The 20,292-nt window shown below is 47.6% G+C and overlaps 1 protein-coding gene across 3 annotated transcripts in view; it reads right to left on the bottom strand.

Annotated features, from left to right (window-relative positions):
- Positions 1–20,292, bottom strand: part of LOC146377003 (NACHT, LRR and PYD domains-containing protein 12-like) — a 554,927-nt gene that overhangs the window by 22,533 nt on the left and 512,102 nt on the right. The window contains exon 10 of one of the 3 annotated variants that reach the window (XM_084944980.1): positions 18,610–18,867. The exons of the other annotated variants lie outside the window; for them this stretch is intronic. Coding sequence (XP_084801106.1) covers positions 18,846–18,867 — 22 coding nt within the window. The 3' untranslated portion in view covers positions 18,610–18,845. Of the gene's footprint in view, positions 1–18,609; positions 18,868–20,292 lie in introns of those variants that run through there. 3 annotated transcript variants of the gene reach the window in all.

A 20,292-nucleotide genomic window follows, 5' to 3' on the forward strand; every position in this document is an offset into this window, starting at 1 on the left:
AACAGAGAGAGAGAGAGAGGAACAGAGGGAGAGAGATGAACAGAGAGAGAGAGGAACAGAGAGAGAGAGGAACAGAGAGAGAGAGAGAGGAACAGAGGGAGAGAGATGAACAGAGAGAGAGAGGAACAGAGAGAGAGAGGAACAGAGAGAGAGAGAGAGGAACAGAGGGAGAGAGAGGAACAGAGAGAGAGAGGAACAGAGGGAGAGAGAGATGAACAGAGGGAGAGAGAGGAACAGAGAGAGAGAGAGATGAACAGAGGAGAGAGAGGAACAGAGAGAGAACAGAGAGAGAGAGGAACAGAGAGGAACAGAGAGAGAGAGGAACAGAGAGGAACAGAGAGAGAGAACAAGAGAGGAACAGAGAGAGAGAGGAACAGAGAGGAACAGAGAGAGAGAGGAACAGAGAGAGAGAGGAACAGAGAGAGAGCGGAACAGAGAGAGAGAGAGAGGAACAGAGAAAGAGAGAGAGAGGAACAGAGAGAGAGAGGAACAGAGAGGAACAGAGAGAGAGAGGAACAGAGAGAGAGAGGAACAGAGAGGAACAGAGAGAGAGAGGAACAGAGAGGAACAGAGAGAGAGAGAGCGGAACAGAGGGAGAGAGAGGAACAGAGAGGAACAGAGAGAGAGAGGAACAGAGAGAGAGAGGAACAGAGAGGAACAGAGGGAGAGAGATGAACAGAGAGAGAGAGGAACAGAGAGGAACAGAGAGAGAGAGGAACAGAGGGAGAGAGATGAACAGAGAGAGAGAGAGGAACAGAGAGAGAGAGGAACAGAGAGAGAGAGAGAGGAACAGAGAGAGAGAGGAACAGAGAGAGAGAGAGCGGAACAGAGGGAGAGAGAGGAACAGAGAGAGAGAGGAACAGAGGGAGAGAGAGATGAACAGAGGAACAGAGAGGAACAGAGAGAGAGAGGAACAGAGAGGAACAGAGAGAGAGAGGAACAGAGAGAGAGAGGAACAGAGAGGAACAGAGAGAGAGAGGAACAGAGAGGAACAGAGAGAGAGAGGAACAGAGAGAGAGCGGAACAGAGAGAGAGAGAGAGGAACAGAGGGAGAGAGAGGAACAGAGAAAGAGAGAGAGAGGAACAGAAGAGAGAGAGAGGAACAGAGGGAGAGAGAGGAACAGAGAGAGAGAGAGAGGAACAGAGGGAGAGAGATGAACAGAGAGAGAGAGGAACAGAGAGAGAGAGGAACAGAGAGAGAGAGAGAGGAACAGAGGGAGAGAGATGAACAGAGAGAGAGAGGAACAGAGAGAGAGAGGAACAAGAGGAACAGAGAGAGAGAGGAACAGAGAGAGAGGAACAGAGGGAGAGAGAGGAACAGAGAGAGAGAGGAACAGAGAGAGAGAGAGGAACAGAGAGAGAGAGGAACAGAGAGAGAGGAACAGAGGGAGAGAGAGGAACAGAGAGAGAGAGGAACAGAGAGAGAGAGAGAGGAACAGAGGGAGAGAGGAACAGAGATGAACAGAGAGAGAGACGAACAGAGGGAGAGAGAGGAACAGAGAGAGAGAGAGGAACAGAGGGAGAGAGAGGAACAGAAAGAGAGAGAGACGAACAGAGGGAGAGAGAGATGAACAGAGGGAGAGAGAGGAACAGAGAGAGAGAGAGGAACAGAGGGAGAGAGGAACAGAGAGAGAGAGAGAGATGAACAGAGGGAGAGAGAGATGAACAGAGGGAGAGAGAGGAACAGAGAGGAACATAGAGAGAGAGGAACAGAGAGAGAGAGAGAGGAACAGAGGGAGAGAGAGGAACAGAAGAGAGAGAGACGAACAGAGGGAGAGAGAGGAACAGAGAGAGGAACAGAGAGAGAGAGAGATGAACAGAGGGAGAGAGGAACAGAGAGAGAGAGGAACAGAGAGAGAGAGAGATGAACAGAGGGAGAGAGAGGAACAGAGAGAGAGAGAGATGAACAGAGGGAGAGAGGAACAGAGAGGAACAGAGAGAGAGAGGAACAGAGAGAGAGAGAGGAACAGAGAGAGAGAGAGAGGAACAGAGGGAGAGAGATGAACAGAGAGAGAGAGAGGAACAGAGAGAGAGAGGAACAGAGAGAGAGAGAGAGAGGAACAGAGGGAGAGAGATGAACAGAGAGAGAGAGGAACAGAAAGAGAGAGGAACAGAGGAGAGAGAGGAACAGAGAGAGAGAGGAACAGAGGGAGAGAGAGATGAACAGAGGGAGAGAGAGGAACAGAGAGAGAGAGAGATGAACAGAGGGAGAGAGGAACAGAGAGGAACAGAGAGGAACAGAGAGAGAGAGGAACAGAGAGAGAGAGGAACAGAGAGGAACAGAGAGAGAGAGGAACAGAGAGGAACAGAGAGAGAGAGGAACAGAGAGAGAGAGATAGGAACAGAGGGAGAGAGAGGAACAGAGAAAGAGAGAGAGAGGAACAGAGAGGAACAGAGAGAGAGAGGAACAGAGAGAGAGAGGAACAGAGAGGAACAGAGAGAGAGAGGAACAGTGAGGAACAGAGAGAGAGAGAGAGAGGAACAGAGAGGAACAGAGAGAGAGAGGAACAGAGAGAGAGAGGAACAGAGAGGAACAGAGAGAGAGAGGAACGGAGAGGAACAGAGAGAGAGAGAGCGGAACAGAGGGAGAGAGAGGAACAGAGAAAGAGAGAGAGAGGAACAGAGAGGAACAGAGAGAGAGAGGAACAGAGAGAGAGAGGAACAGAGAGGAACAGAGAGAGAGAGGAACAGAGAGAGAGAGAGCGGAACAGAGGAGAGAGAGGAACAGAAAGAGAGAGAGATGAACAGAGGGAGAGAGAGGAACAGAGAGAGGAACAGAGAGAGAGAGAGATGAACAGAGGGAGAGAGGAACAGAGAGAGAGAGGAACAGAGAGAGAGAGAGAGATGAACAGAGGGAGAGAGAGGAACAGAGAGAGAGAGAGATGAACAGAGGGAGAGAGGAACAGAGAGAGAGAGAGAGGAACAGAGGGAGAGAGATGAACAGAGAGAGAGAGGAACAGAGAGAGAGAGGAACAGAGAGAGAGAGAGAGGAACAGAGGGAGAGAGATGAACAGAGAGAGAGAGGAAAAGAGAGAGAGAAGAACAGAGAGAGAGAGAGAAGAACAGAGGGAGAGAGAGGAACAGAGAGAGAGAGGAACAGAGGGAGAGAGAGATGAACAGAGGGAGAGAGAGGAACAGAGAGAGAGAGAGATGAACAGAGGAACAGAGAGGAACAGAGAGAGAGAGGAACAGAGAGGAACAGAGAGAGAGAGGAACAGAGAGAGAGAGGAACAGAGAGGAACTGAGAGAGAGAGGAACAGAGAGGAACAGAGAGAGAGAGGAACAGAGAGAGAGAGGAACAGAGAGGAACAGAGAGAGAGAGGAACAGAGAGAGAGAGGAACAGAGAGAGAGCGGAACAGAGAGAGAGAGAGAGGAACAGAGGGAGAGAGAGGAACAGAGAAAGAGAGAGAGAGGAACAGAGAGAGAGAGGAACAGAGAGGAACAGAGAGAGAGAGGAACAGAGAGGAACAGAGAGAGAGAGAGCGGAACAGAGGGAGAGAGAGGAACAGAAAGAGAGAGAGATGAACAGAGGGAGAGAGAGGAACAGAGAGGAACAGAGAGAGAGAGGAACAGAGAGAGAGAGGAACAGAGAGGAACAGAGAGAAAGAGGAACAGAGGGATAGAGATGAACAGAGAGAGAGAGAGGAACAGAGAGAGAGAGAGGAACAGAGAGAGAGAGAGAGAGGAACAGAGGGAGAGAGAGGAACAGAGAGAGAGAGGAACAGAGAGAGAGAGAGATGAACAGAGGGAGAGAGGAACAGAGAGAGAGAGGAACAGAGAGGAACAGAGAGAGAGAGGAACAGAGAGAGAGAGGAACAGAGAGGAACAGAGAGAGAGAGGAACAGAGAGAGAGAGGAACAGAGAGGAACAGAGAGAGAGAGGAACAGAGAGGAACAGAGAGAGAGAGGAACAGAGAGAGAGCGGAACAGAGAGAGAGAGAGAGGAACAGAGGGAGAGAGAGGAACAGAGAAAGAGAGAGAGAGGAACAGAAAGAGAGAGAGAGGAACAGAGGGAGAGAGAGGAACAGAGAGAGAGAGAGAGGAACAGAGGGAGAGAGATGAACAGAGAGAGAGAGGAACAGAGAGGAACAGAGAGAGAGCGGAACAGAGAGGAACAGAGAGAGAGCGGAACAGAGGGAGAGAGAGGAACAGAGAAAGAGAGAGAGAGGAACAGAGAGGAACAGAGAGAGAGAGGAACAGAGAGAGAGAGGAACAGAGAGGAACAGAGAGAGAGCGGAACAGAGGGAGAGAGAGGAACAGAGAAAGAGAGAGAGAGGAACAGAGAGGAACAGAGAGAGAGAGGAACAGAGAGAGAGAGGAACAGAGAGGAACATAGAGAGAGAGGAACAGAGAGAGAGAGAGCGGAACAGAGGGAGAGAGAGGAACAGAAAGAGAGAGAGATGAACAGAGGGAGAGAGAGGAACAGAGAGAGGAACAGAGAGAGAGAGAGATGAACAGAGGGAGAGAGGAACAGAGAGAGAGAGGAACAGAGAGAGAGAGAGAGATGAACAGAGGGAGAGAGAGGAACAGAGAGAGAGAGAGATGAACAGAGGGAGAGAGGAACAGAGAGAGAGAGAGAGGAACAGAGGGAGAGAGATGAACAGAGAGAGAGAGGAACAGAGAGAGAGAGGAACAGAGAGAGAGAGAGAGGAACAGAGGGAGAGAGATGAACAGAGAGAGAGAGGAAAAGAGAGAGAGAAGAACAGAGAGAGAGAGAGAAGAACAGAGGGAGAGAGAGGAACAGAGAGAGAGAGGAACAGAGGGAGAGAGAGATGAACAGAGGGAGAGAGAGGAACAGAGAGAGAGAGAGATGAACAGAGGAACAGAGAGGAACAGAGAGAGAGAGGAACAGAGAGGAACAGAGAGAGAGAGGAACAGAGAGAGAGAGGAACAGAGAGGAACTGAGAGAGAGAGGAACAGAGAGGAACAGAGAGAGAGAGGAACAGAGAGAGAGAGGAACAGAGAGGAACAGAGAGAGAGAGGAACAGAGAGAGAGAGGAACAGAGAGAGAGCGGAACAGAGAGAGAGAGAGAGGAACAGAGGGAGAGAGAGGAACAGAGAAAGAGAGAGAGAGGAACAGAGAGAGAGAGGAACAGAGAGGAACAGAGAGAGAGAGGAACAGAGAGGAACAGAGAGAGAGAGAGCGGAACAGAGGGAGAGAGAGGAACAGAAAGAGAGAGAGATGAACAGAGGGAGAGAGAGGAACAGAGAGGAACAGAGAGAGAGAGGAACAGAGAGAGAGAGGAACAGAGAGGAACAGAGAGAGAGAGGAACAGAGGGAGAGAGATGAACAGAGAGAGAGAGAGGAACAGAGAGAGAGAGAGGAACAGAGAGAGAGAGAGAGAGGAACAGAGGGAGAGAGAGGAACAGAGAGAGAGAGGAACAGAGAGAGAGAGAGATGAACAGAGGGAGAGAGGAACAGAGAGAGAGAGGAACAGAGAGGAACAGAGAGAGAGAGGAACAGAGAGAGAGAGGAACAGAGAGGAACAGAGAGAGAGAGGAACAGAGAGAGAGAGGAACAGAGAGGAACAGAGAGAGAGAGGAACAGAGAGGAACAGAGAGAGAGAGGAACAGAGAGAGAGCGGAACAGAGAGAGAGAGAGAGGAACAGAGGGAGAGAGAGGAACAGAGAAAGAGAGAGAGAGGAACAGAAAGAGAGAGAGAGGAACAGAGGGAGAGAGAGGAACAGAGAGAGAGAGAGAGGAACAGAGGGAGAGAGATGAACAGAGAGAGAGAGGAACAGAGAGAGAGAGGAACAGAGAGAGAGAGAGAGGAACAGAGGGAGAGAGATGAACAGAGAGAGAGAGGAACAGAGAGAGAGAGGAACAGAGAGGAACAGAGAGAGAGAGGAACAGAGAGAGAGGAACAGAGGGAGAGAGAGGAACAGAGAGAGAGAGGAACAGAGAGAGAGAGAGGAACAGAGAGAGAGAGGAACAGAGAGAGAGGAACAGAGGGAGAGAGAGGAACAGAGAGAGAGAGGAACAGAGAGAGAGAGAGAGGAACAGAGGGAGAGAGGAACAGAGATGAACAGAGAGAGAGACGAACAGAGGGAGAGAGAGGAACAGAGAGAGAGAGAGGAACAGAGGGAGAGAGAGGAACAGAAAGAGAGAGAGACGAACAGAGGGAGAGAGAGATGAACAGAGGGAGAGAGAGGAACAGAGAGAGAGAGAGGAACAGAGGGAGAGAGGAACAGAGAGAGAGAGAGAGATGAACAGAGGGAGAGAGAGATGAACAGAGGGAGAGAGAGGAACAGAGAGGAACATAGAGAGAGAGGAACAGAGAGAGAGAGAGAGGAACAGAGGGAGAGAGAGGAACAGAAAGAGAGAGAGACGAACAGAGGGAGAGAGAGGAACAGAGAGAGGAACAGAGAGAGAGAGAGATGAACAGAGGGAGAGAGGAACAGAGAGAGAGAGGAACAGAGAGAGAGAGAGATGAACAGAGGGAGAGAGAGGAACAGAGAGAGAGAGAGATGAACAGAGGGAGAGAGGAACAGAGAGGAACAGAGAGAGAGAGGAACAGAGAGAGAGAGAGGAACAGAGAGAGAGAGAGAGGAACAGAGGGAGAGAGAGGAACAGAGAGAGAGAGGGGAACAGAGAGAGAGAGAGAGGAACAGAGGGAGAGAGATGAACAGAGAGAGAGAGGAACAGAGAGAGAGAGGAACAGGAGAGAGAGAGAGGAACAGAGGAGAGAGTGAACAGAGAGAGAGAGAGAACAGAGAGAGAGAGGAACAGAGAGAGAGAGGAACAGAGAGAGAGGAACAGAGGAGAGAGATGAACAGAGGGAGAGAGGAACAGAGAGAGAGAGAGAGGAACAGAGGGAGAGAGATGAACAGAGAGAGAGAGAGGAACAGAGAGAGAGAGAAACAGAGAGAGAGAGGAACAGAGGGAGAGAGAGGAACAGAGAGAGAGATGAACAGAGAGAGAGAGGAACAGAGAGGAACAGAGAGAGAGAGGAACAGAGAGAGAGAGAGCGGAACAGAGGGAGAGAGAGATGAACAGAGGGAGAGAGAGGAACAGAGAGAGAGAGAGAGATGAACAGAGGGAGAGAGGAACAGAGAGGAACAGAGAGAGAGAGGAACAGAGAGAGAGAGGAACAGAGAGAGAGGAACAGAGAGGAACAGAGAGAGAGAGGAACAGAGAGAGAGAGGAACAGAGAGAGAGAGGAACAGAGAGGAACAGAGAGAGAGAGGAACAGAGAGAGAGAGGAACAGAGGGAGAGAGAGATGAACAGAGGGAGAGAGAGATGAACAGAGGGAGAGAGGAACAGAGGGAGAGAGAGGAACAGAGAGGAACATAGAGAGAGAGGAACAGAGAGAGAGAGGAACAGAGGGAGAGAGAGGAACAGAAAGAGAGAGAGACGAACACAGGGAGAGAGAGGAACAGAGAGAGAGAGGAACAGAGAGAGAGCGAGATGAACAGAGGGAGAGAGGAACAGAGAGAGAGAGGAACAGAGAGAGAGAGAGATGAACAGAGGGAGAGAGAGGAACAGAGAGGAACATAGAGAGAGAGGAACAGAGAGAGAGAGGAACAGAGAGAGAGAGGAACAGAGGGAGAGAGAGGAACAGAGAGAGAGAGGAACAGAGAGAGAGAGAGATGAACAGAGGGAGAGAGGAACAGAGGGGAACAGAGAGAGAGAGGAACAGAGAGAGAGAGGAACAGAGAGGAAAAGAGAGAGAGAGGAACAGAGAGGAACAGAGAGAGAGAAACAGAGAGAGAGAGGAACAGAGAGGAACAGAGAGAGAGAGGAACAGAGAGAGAGAGGAACAGAGAGGAACAGAGAGAGAGAGGAACAGAGAGAGAGAGAGAGGAACAGAGGGAGAGAGAGGAACAGAGAAAGAGAGAGAGAGGAACAGAGGGAGAGAGAGGAACAGAAAGAGAGAGAGAGAGGAACACAGGGAGAGAGAGATGAACAGAGGGAGAGAGAGATGAACAGAGGGAGAGAGAGATGAACAGAGGGAGAGAGGAACAGAGGGAGAGATAGGAACAGAGAGGAACATAGAGAGAGAGAGGAACAGAGGGAGAGAGAGGAACAGAGGGGAACAGAGAGAGAGAGGAACAGAGAGAGAGAGGAACAGAGGGAGAGAGAGGAACAGAAAGAGAGAGAGACGAACACAGGGAGAGAGAGGAACAGAGAGAGAGAGGAACAGAGAGAGAGAGAGATGAACAGAGGGAGAGAGGAACAGAGAGAGAGAGGAACAGAGAGAGAGAGAGATGAACAGAGGGAGAGAGAGGAACAGAGAGGAACATAGAGAGAGAGGAACAGAGAGAGAGAGGAACAGAGAGAGAGAGGAACAGAGGGAGAGAGAGGAACAGAGAGAGAGAGGAACAGAGAGAGAGAGAGATGAACAGAGGGAGAGAGGAACAGAGGGGAACAGAGAGAGAGAGGAACAGAGAGGAAAAGAGAGAGAGAGGAACAGAGAGGAACAGAGAGAGAGAGGAACAGAGAGGAACAGAGAGAGAGAGTAACAGAGAGAGAGAGGAACAGAGAGGAACAGAGAGAGAGAGGAACAGAGAGAGAGAGAGAGGAACAGAGGGAGAGAGAGGAACAGAAAGAGAGAGAGAGAGGAACAGAGGGAGAGAGAGATGAACAGAGGGAGAGAGAGATGAACAGAGGGAGAGAGAGATGAACAGAGGGAGAGAGAGGAACAGAGAGAGAGAGGAACAGAGAGAGAGAGGAACAGAGGGAGAGAGAGGAACAGAAAGAGAGAGAGACGAACAGAGGGAGAGAGAGGAACAGAGAGAGAGAGGAACAGAGAGAGAGAGAGATGAACAGAGGGAGAGAGGAACAGAGAGAGAGATGAACAGAGGGAGAGAGAGGAACAGAGAGGAACATAGAGAGAGAGGAACAGAGAGAGAGAGGAACAGAGAGAGAGAGGAACAGAGGGAGAGAGAGGAACAGAGAGAGAGAGGAACAGAGAGAGAGAGAGATGAACAGAGGGAGAGAGGAACAGAGAGAGAGAGGAACAGAGAGAGAGAGGAACAGAGAGGAACAGAGAGAGAGAGGAACAGAGAGAGAGAGATATGAACAGAGGGAGAGAGAGGAACATAGAGAGAGAGGAACAGAGAGAGAGAGGAACAGAGGGAGAGAGAGGAACAGAAAGAGAGAGAGACGAACAGAGGGAGAGAGAGGAACAGAGAGAGAGAGAGATGAACAGAGGGAGAGAGGAACAGAGAGAGAGAGGAACAGAGAGAGAGAGGAACAGAGAGAGAGAGGAACAGAGGGAGAGAGAGGAACAGAGAGAGAGAGGAACAGAGAGAGAGAGAGATGAACAGAGGGAGAGAGGAACAGAGAGAGAGAGGAACAGAGAGGAACAGAGAGAGAGAGGAACAGAGAGAGAGAGAGAGGAACAGAGGGAGAGAGAGGAACAGAGAAAGAGAGAGAGAGGAACAGAGGGAGAGAGAGGAACAGAAAGAGAGAGAGAGAGGAACAGAGGGAGAGAGAGATGAACAGAGGGAGAGAGAGATGAACAGAGGGAGAGAGGAACAGAGGGAGAGAGAGACGAACAGAGGGAGAGAGGAACAGAGAGAGAGAGGAACAGAGAGAGAGAGGAACAGAGAGAGAGAGGAACAGAGGGAGAGAGAGGAACAGAGAGAGAGAGGAACAGAGAGAGAGAGAGATGAACAGAGGGAGAGAGGAACAGAGAGAGAGAGGAACAGAGAGGAACAGAGAGAGAGAGGAACAGAGAGAGAGAGAGAGGAACAGAGGGAGAGAGAGGAACAGAGAAAGAGAGAGAGAGGAACAGAGGGAGAGAGAGGAACAGAAAGAGAGAGAGAGAGGAACAGAGGGAGAGAGAGATGAACAGAGGGAGAGAGAGATGAACAGAGGGAGAGAGAGGAACAGAGAGGAACATAGAGAGAGAGGAACAGAGAGAGAGAGGAACAGAGGGAGAGAGAGGAACAGAAAGAGAGAGAGACGAACAGAGGGAGAGAGAGGAACAGAGAGAGAGAGGAACAGAGAGAGAGAGAGATGAACAGAGGGAGAGAGGAACAGAGAGAGAGATGAACAGAGGGAGAGAGAGGAACAGAGAGGAACATAGAGAGAGAGGAACAGAGAGAGAGAGGAACAGAGGGAGAGAGAGGAACAGAGAGAGAGAGGAACAGAGAGAGAGAGAGATGAACAGAGGGAGAGAGGAACAGAGAGAGAGAGGAACAGAGAGAGAGAGAGATGAACAGAGGGAGAGAGAGGAACAGAGATGAACAGAGAGAGAGATGAACAGAGAGAGAGAGGAACAGAGGGAGAGAGAGGAACAGAGAGAGAGAGGAACAGAGAGAGAGAGAGATGAACAGAGGGAGAGAGGAACAGAGAGAGAGAGGAACAGAGAGAGAGAGAGATGAACAGAGGGAGAGAGGAACAGAGAGAGAGAGGAACAGAGAGAGAGAGAGGAACAGAGAGAGAGAGAGGAACAGAGGGAGAGAGATGAACAGAGAGAGAGAGGAACAGAGAGAGAGAGGAACAGAGAGAGAGAGAGAGGAACAGAGGGAGAGAGATGAACAGAGAGAGAGAGGAACAGAGAGAGAGAGAGAGGAACAGAGGGAGAGAGAGGAACAGAGAGAGAGAGAGGAACAGAGAGAGAGAGGAACAGAGAGAGAGAGAGAGGAACAGAGAGAGAGAGGAACAGAGAGAGAGAGGAACAGAGAGAGAGAGAGCGGAACAGAGGGAGAGAGGAACAGAGAGAGAGAGGAACAGAGAGAGAGAGAGCGGAACAGAGGGAGAGAGAGGAACAGAGAGAGAGAGGAACAAAGAGAGAGAGAGGAACAGAAAGAGAGAGAGACGAACAGAGGGAGAGAGAGATGAACAGAGGGAGAGAGAGGAACAGAGAGAGAGAGAGATGAACAGAGGGAGAGAGAGGAACAGAGAGAGAGAGAGATGAACAGAGGGAGAGAGAGATAAACAGAGGGAGAGAGAGGAACAGAGAGGAACAGAGAGGAACAGAGAGAGAGAGGAACAGAGAGAGAGAGAGAGGAACAGAGGGAGAGAGATGAACAGAGAGAGAGGAACAGAGAGAGAGAGGAACAGAGAGAGAGAGAGAGGAACAGAGGGAGAGAGATGAACAGAGAGAGAGAGGAACAGAGAGGAACAGAGAGAGAGCAACAGAGAGAGAGAGAGAGGAACAGAGGGAGAGAGATGAACAGAGAGAGAGAGGAACAGAGAGAGAGAGAGAGGAACAGAGGGAGAGAGAGATGAACAGAGGGAGAGAGAGGAACAGAGAGAGAGAGAGATGAACAGAGAGAGAGAGGAACAGAGAGGAACAGAGAGAGAGAGGAACAGAGAGGAACAGAGAGAGAGAGGAACAGAGAGAGAGAGGAACAGAGAGAGAGAGAGCGGAACAGAGAGAGAGAGAGGAACAGAAAGAGAGAGAGACGAACAGAGGGAGAGAGAGATGAACAGAGGGAGAGAGAGATGAACAGAGGGAGAGAGAGGAACAGAGAGGAACAGAGAGAGAGAGGAACAGAGAGAGAGAGGAACAGAGAGGAACAGAGAGAGAGAGGAACAGAGAGAGAGAGAGATGAACAGAGAGAGAGAGGAACAGAGAGAGAGAGGAACAGAGAGGAACAGAGAGAGAGAGGAACAGAGAGAGAGAGGAACAGAGAGAGAGAGAGGAACAGAGAGGAACAGAGAGAGAGATGAACAGAGAGAGAGAGAGGAACAGAGAGAGAGATGAACAGAGAGAGAGAGAGGAACAGAGAGAGAGAGGAACAGAGAGGAACAGAGAGAGAGAGGAACAGAGAGAGAGATGAACAGAGAGAGAGAGAGGAACAGAGAGAGAGATGAACAGAGAGAGAGAGAGGAACAGAGAGAGAGAGGAACAGAGAGGAACAGAGAGAGAGAGGAACAGAGGGAGAGAGAGGAACAGAGAGAGAGAGAGGAACAGAGAGAGAGAGGAACAGAGAGGAACAGAGAGAGAGAGGAACAGAGATGAACAGAGAGAGAGAGGAACAGAGAGGAACAGAGAGAGAGAGGAACAGAGATGAACAGAGAGAGAGAGGAACAGAGGGAGAGAGAGGAACAGAGATGAACAGAGAGAGAGAGGAACAGAGAGGAACAGAGAGAGAGAGGAACAGAGAGAGAGAGGAACAGAGAGGAACAGAGAGAGAGAGGAACAGAGAGAGAGAGGAACAGAGATGAACAGAGAGAGAGAGGAAAAGAGAGAGAGAGAGAGGAACAGAGAGAGAGAGGAACAGAGAGAGAGATGAACAGAGAGAGAGAGGAACAGAGAGAGAGAGGAACAGAGAGGAACAGAGAGGAACAGAGAGAGAGAGGAACAGAGAGGAACAGAGAGAGAGAGGAACAGAGGGAGAGAGAGGAACAGAGAGAGAGATGAACAGAGGGAGAGAGAGGAACAGAGAGAGAGAGAGGAACAGAGAGAGAGATGAACAGAGAGAGAGAGAGATGAACAGAGAGAGAGAGGAACAGAGAGGAACAGAGAGAGAGAGGAACAGAGAGGAACAGAGAGAGAGAGGAACAGAGAGAGAGAGGAACAGAGAGAGAGAGAGCGGAACAGAGAGAGAGAGAGGAACAGAAAGAGAGAGAGACGAACAGAGGGAGAGAGAGATGAACAGAGGGAGAGAGAGGAACAGAGAGGAACAGAGAGAGAGAGGAACAGAGAGAGAGAGGAACAGAGAGAGAGAGAGATGAACAGAGAGAGAGAGGAACAGAGAGAGAGAGGAACAGAGAGGAACAGAGAGAGAGAGGAACAGAGAGAGAGAGAGGAACAGAGAGGAACAGAGAGAGAGAGGAACAGAGAAAGAGATGAACAGAGAGAGAGAGAGGAACAGAGAGAGAGAGAGATGAACAGAGAGAGAGAGGAACAGAGAGAGAGAGGAACAGAGAGGAACAGAGAGAGAGAGGAACAGAGAGAGAGAGAGGAACAGAGAGGAACAGAGAGAGAGAGGAACAGAGAGAGAGAGGAACAGAGAGAGAGAGAGGAACAGAGAGAGAGATGAACAGAGAGAGAGAGAGGAACAGAGAGAGAGATGAACAGAGAGGAACAGAGAGAGAGAGGAACAGAGAGAGAGATGAACAGAGAGAGAGAGAGGAACAGAGAGAGAGATGAACAGAGAGAGAGAGAGGAACAGAGAGAGAGAGGAACAGAGAGAGAGAGGAACAGAGAGGAACAGAGAGAGAGAGGAACAGAGGGAGAGAGAGGAACAGAGAGAGAGAGAGGAACAGAGAGAGAGAGGAACAGAGAGGAACAGAGAGAGAGATGAACACAGGGAGAGAGAGGAACAGAGATGAACAGAGAGAGAGAGGAACAGAGAGAGAGAGAGATGAACAGAGAGAGAGAGGAACAGAGAGAGAGATGAACAGAGAGAGAGAGAGGAAGAGAGAGAGAGAGGAACAAAGAGGAACAGAGAGAGAGAGGAACAGAGAGGAACAGAGAGAGAGAGGAACAGAGAGGAACAGAGAGAGAGAGGAACAGAGAGAGAGAGGAACAGAGAGGAACAGAGAGAGAGAGGAACAGAGGGAGAGAGGAACAGAGATGAACAGAGAGAGAGAGGAACAGAGAGAGAGAGAGATGAACAGAGAGAGAGAGGAACAGAGAGAGAGAGAGGAAGAGAGAGAGAGAGGAACAGAGAGGAACAGAGATGAACAGAGAGAGAGATGAACAGAGAGAGAGAGAGGAAGAGAGAGAGAGAGGAACAGAGAGGAACAGAGAGGAACAGAGAGAGAGAGGAACAGAGAGGAACAGAGAGAGAGAGGAACAGAGAGAGAGAGGAACAGAGAGGAACAGAGAGAGAGAGGAACAGAGAGGAACAGAGAGAGAGAGGAACAGAGAGAGAGAGGAACAGAGATGAACAGAGAGAGAGAGGAACAGAGAGAGAGAGAGATGAACAGAGAGAGAGAGGAACAGAGAGAGAGATGAACAGAGAGAGAGAGAGGAAGAGAGAGAGAGAGGAACAGAGAGGAACAGAGAGAGAGAGGAACAGAGAGGAACAGAGAGAGAGAGGAACAGAGAGAGAGAGGAACAGAGAGAGAGAGGAACAGAGAGGAACAGAGAGAGAGAGATGAACAGAGAGAGAGAGAGGAACAGAGGGAGAGAGAGAGGAACAGAGAGAGAGAGGGGAACAGAGTGAGAGAGAGGAACAGAGAGAGAGAGAGGAACAGAGAGAGAGAGAGGAACAGAGAGAGAGAGGAACAGAGGGAGAGAGAGAGGAACAGAGAGAGAGAGGAACAGAGGGAGAGAGAGAGGAACAGAGGGAGAGAGAGAGGAACAGAGAGAGAGAGGAACAGAGGGAGAGAGAGAGGAACAGAGAGAGAGAGGAACAGAGGGAGAGAGAGAGGAACAGAGAGAGAGAGGAACAGAGGGAGAGAGAGAGGAACAGAGAGAGAGAGGAACAGAGAGAGAGAGAGCGGAACAGAGAGAGAGAGGAACAGAAAGAGAGAGAGACGAACAGAGGGAGAGAGAGATGAACAGAGGGAGAGAGAGGAACAGAGAGGAACAGAGAGAGAGAGGAACAGAGAGGAACAGAGAGAGAGAGGAACAGAGAGAGAGAGGAACAGAGAGAGAGAGGAACAGAGAGGAACAGAGAGAGAGAGGAACAGAGAGAGAGAGGAACAGAGAGAGAGAGGAACAGAGAGAGAGATGAACAGAGGGAGAGAGAGGAACAGAGAGAGAGAGGAACAGAGAGAGAGAGAGGAACAGAGAGGAACAGAGAGGAACAGAGAGAGAGAGATGAACAGAGAGAGAGAGAGGAACAGAGAGAGAGAGAGAGGAACAGAGGGAGAGAGAGAGGAACAGAGAGAGAGAGGGGAACAGAGTGAGAGAGAGGAACAGAGAGAGAGAGGAACAGAGAGAGAGAGGAACAGAGGGAGAGAGAGAGGAACAGAGAGAGAGATGAACAGAGAGAGAGAGGAACAGAGAGGAACAGAGAGAGAGAGGAACAGAGAGAGAGAGGAACAGAGAGAGAGAGGAACAGAGAGAGAGATGAACAGAGGGAGAGAGAGGAACAGAGAGAGAGAGGAACAGAGAGAGAGAGAGGAACAGAGAGGAACAGAGAGGAACAGAGAGAGAGAGATGAACAGAGAGAGAGAGAGGAACAGAGAGAGAGAGAGAGGAACAGAGGGAGAGAGAGAGGAACAGAGAGAGAGAGGGGAACAGAGTGAGAGAGAGGAACAGAGAGAGAGAGGAACAGAGAGAGAGAGGAACAGAGGGAGAGAGAGAGGAACAGAGGGAGAGAGATGAACAGAGAGAGAGAGAGGAACAGAGAGAGAGAGAGAGAATGAGGACAGAACAGAGATGAACAAGAGCAGGTGAGACACACCTGTTAGTCACATGGTTGTTTACCAAAACTCATCAGAACATGTATCCAGTGTCTAGTGTAACTTTTTAGATACCATTTGTTACTTTTCAAATTCTATATTTATTAAGTTTTGCAGGCTTGTTTGCACAACAAGGCTAAATAATTATATAAACTTTTCTGAATCTAAATAGAGAACTTTGGTAGAATTAAAAAATAAGTGTAGTGCAGGTCTATGATGATTTTTAGTGCTACTATCATCTAGTTCTGATTCTGGTTCTGTTTTGGTTAAGTCCTCAATAGTCCTGATTTTGAACTGTTGTAGTCCTGTTTTAATTCCGGATCAGTTCTGGGTCTGGTTGAATTGGGGTTTAGTCCACGTGTCTTGATACAGCCCTGATTTTGTTCTGCCTTGCTGCTTAATTAAAAACTAGTTTTATAATTAAACAAATCCCACATACTACCCTTTAGGGCTAAGCCCCGGGTGTATCAAATGTCTGCCTCCGCCTCTGGTCTGAAGGTAAGTATTTTTTTCACTTATTCGAGAGAAGTCCGAAATGCGTTCTTATTACTGTTTGTTTTGACTTTTAAGCTACCAGGATATTTTAATTCAAATGCTAAGACAAAATGTCAATATCTATGAATGTGGAGACTCAAAAGACTAGTTAGGTAATAGTTGCCGATGGATTTATGAGACTTGATAGAAAACTTGGACGTTTGCAACAGGTGAATCGGTGAACTCCCGAGGTTGCGCCCAAATGCTTAAAGCTGTTAGCTGGTCAGTGTTTTCAGGTGTGCTTGTACTGCCTGTACGGTGCGGAGTTCTGACTAAGTCATGTTAAACCCATTAAAGCTACGAGCTCAAATATCTTTTCATTTTTGTGCACTGCTCTTTTGTCGGCACACATTTTCTGTTAATTAAAGCCTTTTGTGAATAATTTTGATCATGTAAAAACTGGGAATTGGTCCCTATTGACAATACTCTTATTTTTCGCATTGCATATGTCATTTAGGAAAGGTAATTGGTCACTGAACTTTTTGCAACTATGTGTATTTCTAAATTTTGTGGCTTCAGTGCACGGAAATTTATATTGTTCAGTTTACATGTTTAAAGCCACAAACATGTAGCTAACTATAGGCTGTCTTGTGGAACTGAGAACTGTCCTGCCACTTTCAGAACATTTTCTGCCATTCATTCACATATGTACGGTGGCTGGGAAGTGCAAATCGCAACAAATTAAAAAACCGCAACAAATTAAAAAAAAACCACAACAAATTACAAAAAGCCCACAATAAATTACAAAAAGCCCACAACAAAATACAAAAAGCCCACAACAAATTACAAAAAGCCCACAACAAATTACAAAAACCCCACAACAAATTACAAAAACCCCACAACAAATTAAAAATCCTTGACGGAAAGGGATTGTCTGAAATACCGGAAGTGACACAACGATTAGCCTAATAGGGCTTTGGAGCGTGGTGTCACGGGGGTGGGCGTGGAAAGGATTTTGGCCCGATCCGCCATTTTGGGGGTCTAAGTGAAAAAGGAGCGAAAGCATAGCTATGGTTCGTTCTTGCTGTGTGGTCCGCTGCAATGTTCGATCGCACGACCGGCAAGAGAATAAGCTTGAAAAGGGTTTGTCTTTTCATTCTTTCCCAACCTGGAAGCAACATGACGCAGCTCGTGTGTTACCAAACGAAGGCGTCTAGCCTGGATAGCAGCAGTGAGACGAGCTGATATCCTGTTCTCTTCCATCTCCAAATATCTGTTGGTGCTCCAGACATTTTCATTCCGGTAAGTTCTAAATATGTTCATATCACTCTTTATAGCCTATTAGTTTTATTTTCGATGCACTCTGAGGTCATAGCAAATTAGAAAAAAAACATCCTACTGAGTGATTTTGCAGAACTACCTTCTATTTATAGACTTGCTAATTATTTGGCATTATTGCAGCAAACCAGCCTATGAAATGGATGACATCGTGACTGGGTTCCAACGCTACACAAGGGACCTGCTTCAAACATACCACCATGCCAATCAGATTACTCCTTCCATGTGAGGGTGAAGAGGTGACCCTTCTGGATAAGATGGTGAAGGTTTGCTGCCGTTTTGGTGAACAGTGTGGTAGTAAAACCAGGGGAGAATGAAACTTGCTCCTGTTAAATATTCTTAAGTCTTGTGCTGTATAAATAGCGGTAATTTTTCAAAAGATAAATTGAAGTAATTGATAGTAAATAAAGTAACGTTAGTAGTGGGTGATATCGTGTAAATGTTGTCATGATTTTGTGTAAACATTTTGTCCTTTATAAACTATAAATGACATGGATTCTACATTGTAACTGATGTGATGTTCTATAAAGTGGTTTTAATAAAAAAAGAGCAAAAATTAGTTTGTTTCTTTATTCAACTTTTGAACAGTGGTACTCAGTCAGTACATATTCAGTAAATGCAAATTATTTACATGGCAGTGCACTTCAGGCATAAATCTAGATCCCTATATAAAACATTATGGGTCATTCCCACAACCCACAGCTTTACTGTGCTCCAGCAAAGATTCCAATAGCAGTGACAACTCCTCCACATTAGCAGGTGGGATTTTTCGTTTTTGGGGACGGCTCCTTTTACCTTTCAATACGGATGGTCTGTTTATGTTTTGATCCAGAGCCGTTTTTGGGCAGCTGAAGAGGAGAAGTCTATCTTATGGCCAACCTCTGGCTGTATCTTGGTCATATTACCCAGAAAAACCCAGCATGCAGGTTCATCTGTAACAGTCCTTGTGCCACAGATCTGCACTGTTGCTTCTACATTAAACAGAAGAGCAGCGCCATGGATGCAGGTCTCCACGACTCCGGCCATACAGGTGCAGTGGGCGGCTTCAACCTTCCCTGTGATGCTCACAATGACCCAATGTGTCACGGACCCGGCTCTGGGGACTCGGGGTCCGTGGGCAGTGGGGACTATGACTGTTGTTGTTATTGTTATTATTATTATTATTATTATTATTATTATTATTATTTGGTGTGTTGTCTGCACTGCCCCTTGGCACATCTGTATGTAGGCAGAGATGTGTGTGTGTGTGTGTATGTACTGCCTTTCTGCTGTGGCCAAGTTACAGGCGCCTTCAGCCCTGGGGGCGTGGCCTAACTTGAGGGCTGGCCACACCCGAAGTCCTGGCCGCACACCTGCTCCTCATCTGGGCTCGTCGGGGGAGCTATTTAGATGAGCGATGGAGCTTCCACCGACGCGGGATTATTGCGTTTGACTACACGTCAGTCTTCAAGCAAGTCAAGTCAAGTCAAGTGTGAGTGTATGCCTGCTGGGATAAGTTGTAACGGCTGCCTCTATTGTTTTCCCCTCAGGAGGAGTGTGGGACGAGAAGGAGCAGTGAGCACGGGGAGTGCAGGGACACTGGGGCAGAGAGCACTACACGGGGACTTTTGAGAAGAAGACACTACACGGGAGTCTGGGAAACTGGGGATTAATTGTTGTTTACTTCACCACCTCGTAAATAAACACTGTTGCACTGAAGAGTCCGGCGTTTGGGTCCTATTTCCCCATCTCCCCACGGTCTGCCAGCCAGACCGTGACACAATGCTGGTTCATTCAGTCTTTGAGAGTGCAGTACCTGAAACATACAAAGTTAATTTAAAGACAAGGACTCTAATGAGCCAAGGCTGACATAAATGTGTTTTATCTACTTTCAAATCCATTTTATCATAAATGTAACAAAGTGTTTAGAAAGTTAGCACATACATGTAATTTTTCATTTTTTTATGTATCCATCTATAGAACGCTGCATGTTATATTCTAAATCTGCCTGTTCTCTGTCAGAAACCTGCCTTCAGAAAATGAACCTAAAGTATGTAATGCAAGGATGTCATCACTTTCAAGATGGAGAAAGCATAAAGTTTGACTTTAGGTGACAATTATGGACACGTAATATGATAAGGAGATTCTGCAGGTCATTAATCAATGTATTATAGTAAAAAATGTATTTTTTGTGACACAGGACACAAACATGGAAGCAAGATATATAATTAGGATTATTTATAATAAATATGAATAAATAATTGCAATTTCTTTAACCATTGAGAATAACTAAATCCTTCAGGACAATGTCACATCAATGCACTGAACTCACTATGGCTACGTTCACACTGGAGGTCTTAATGCTCAATTCCGATTTTTTTTTAATTTAAATCTGATTTTGTGTCTGCTTGTTCACACTACAAATAAAATGTGACAGCAAACGCGGTCCTTTGTGAACCCTCAAAGTGGCCCGCATGCGCAAAAGAAGACGTCACACACAACGCGCTCTGTTTAGACCCAGACCAAACAGTATTGTTTGACTGATGGCCCTTAATGTAAAGACTTGTTTCAGACTTTACGTTGTCCAATTTTGCTTTAAGTTATTTTGTTATTTATATATGGCCTAATAATTATCCTTATTGTTGTTTTAGAGAGGAGCGGTGCTTCAAAGGATAGTTGCAGATTTCTGTCAGAATCTGCAGATTATACAGTATAAATAAAATGTTCACGTTGTCTTCCCAACAGTTTCACTAACATCTGCACGGGATGCACACGAAGCGCTCATGTGTTCTCAATGTCTTCTCCAGCGCTGATAATTGGCATATGTTTTGTGTCAGTGAAATAAAAGACGGATTTAATGCGACATGACCATTCAAACAGCAGTTGCTTTCTAAAACATCAGATATGTATCGGATTAAGTACCACATACGAAAGTGACCCAGATCGGATTTGAAAATATCGGATTTGTGCTGTTTTTACACCGTCATACCATGATTGGATATGGGTTGCATACGGTCAAAAAAGTCGGATTTGATGCGCTTTCGCGTGCAGTGTGAACGTAGCCAGAGCCTCCACATGTTCTCACTCTAATTTGCACCTCATGAATGAATTTATGATTGCACTAATTTGAATGTTCGGGAGAAAATCAAACACATTTTACTCACAGTACCCTACAAACGTCACTGCTGTTTAGTTTTCTGTCTTCATTTATGTTGGAAGTGATAGCAGAGCTGTACGTTTT

The sequence above is a fragment of the Perissodus microlepis genome, chromosome 11, assembly GCF_051167445.1.
Source record: "Perissodus microlepis isolate ML-2025 ecotype Zambia chromosome 11, ASM5116744v1, whole genome shotgun sequence".
Lineage (NCBI taxonomy): Eukaryota > Metazoa > Chordata > Actinopteri > Cichliformes > Cichlidae > Perissodus > Perissodus microlepis.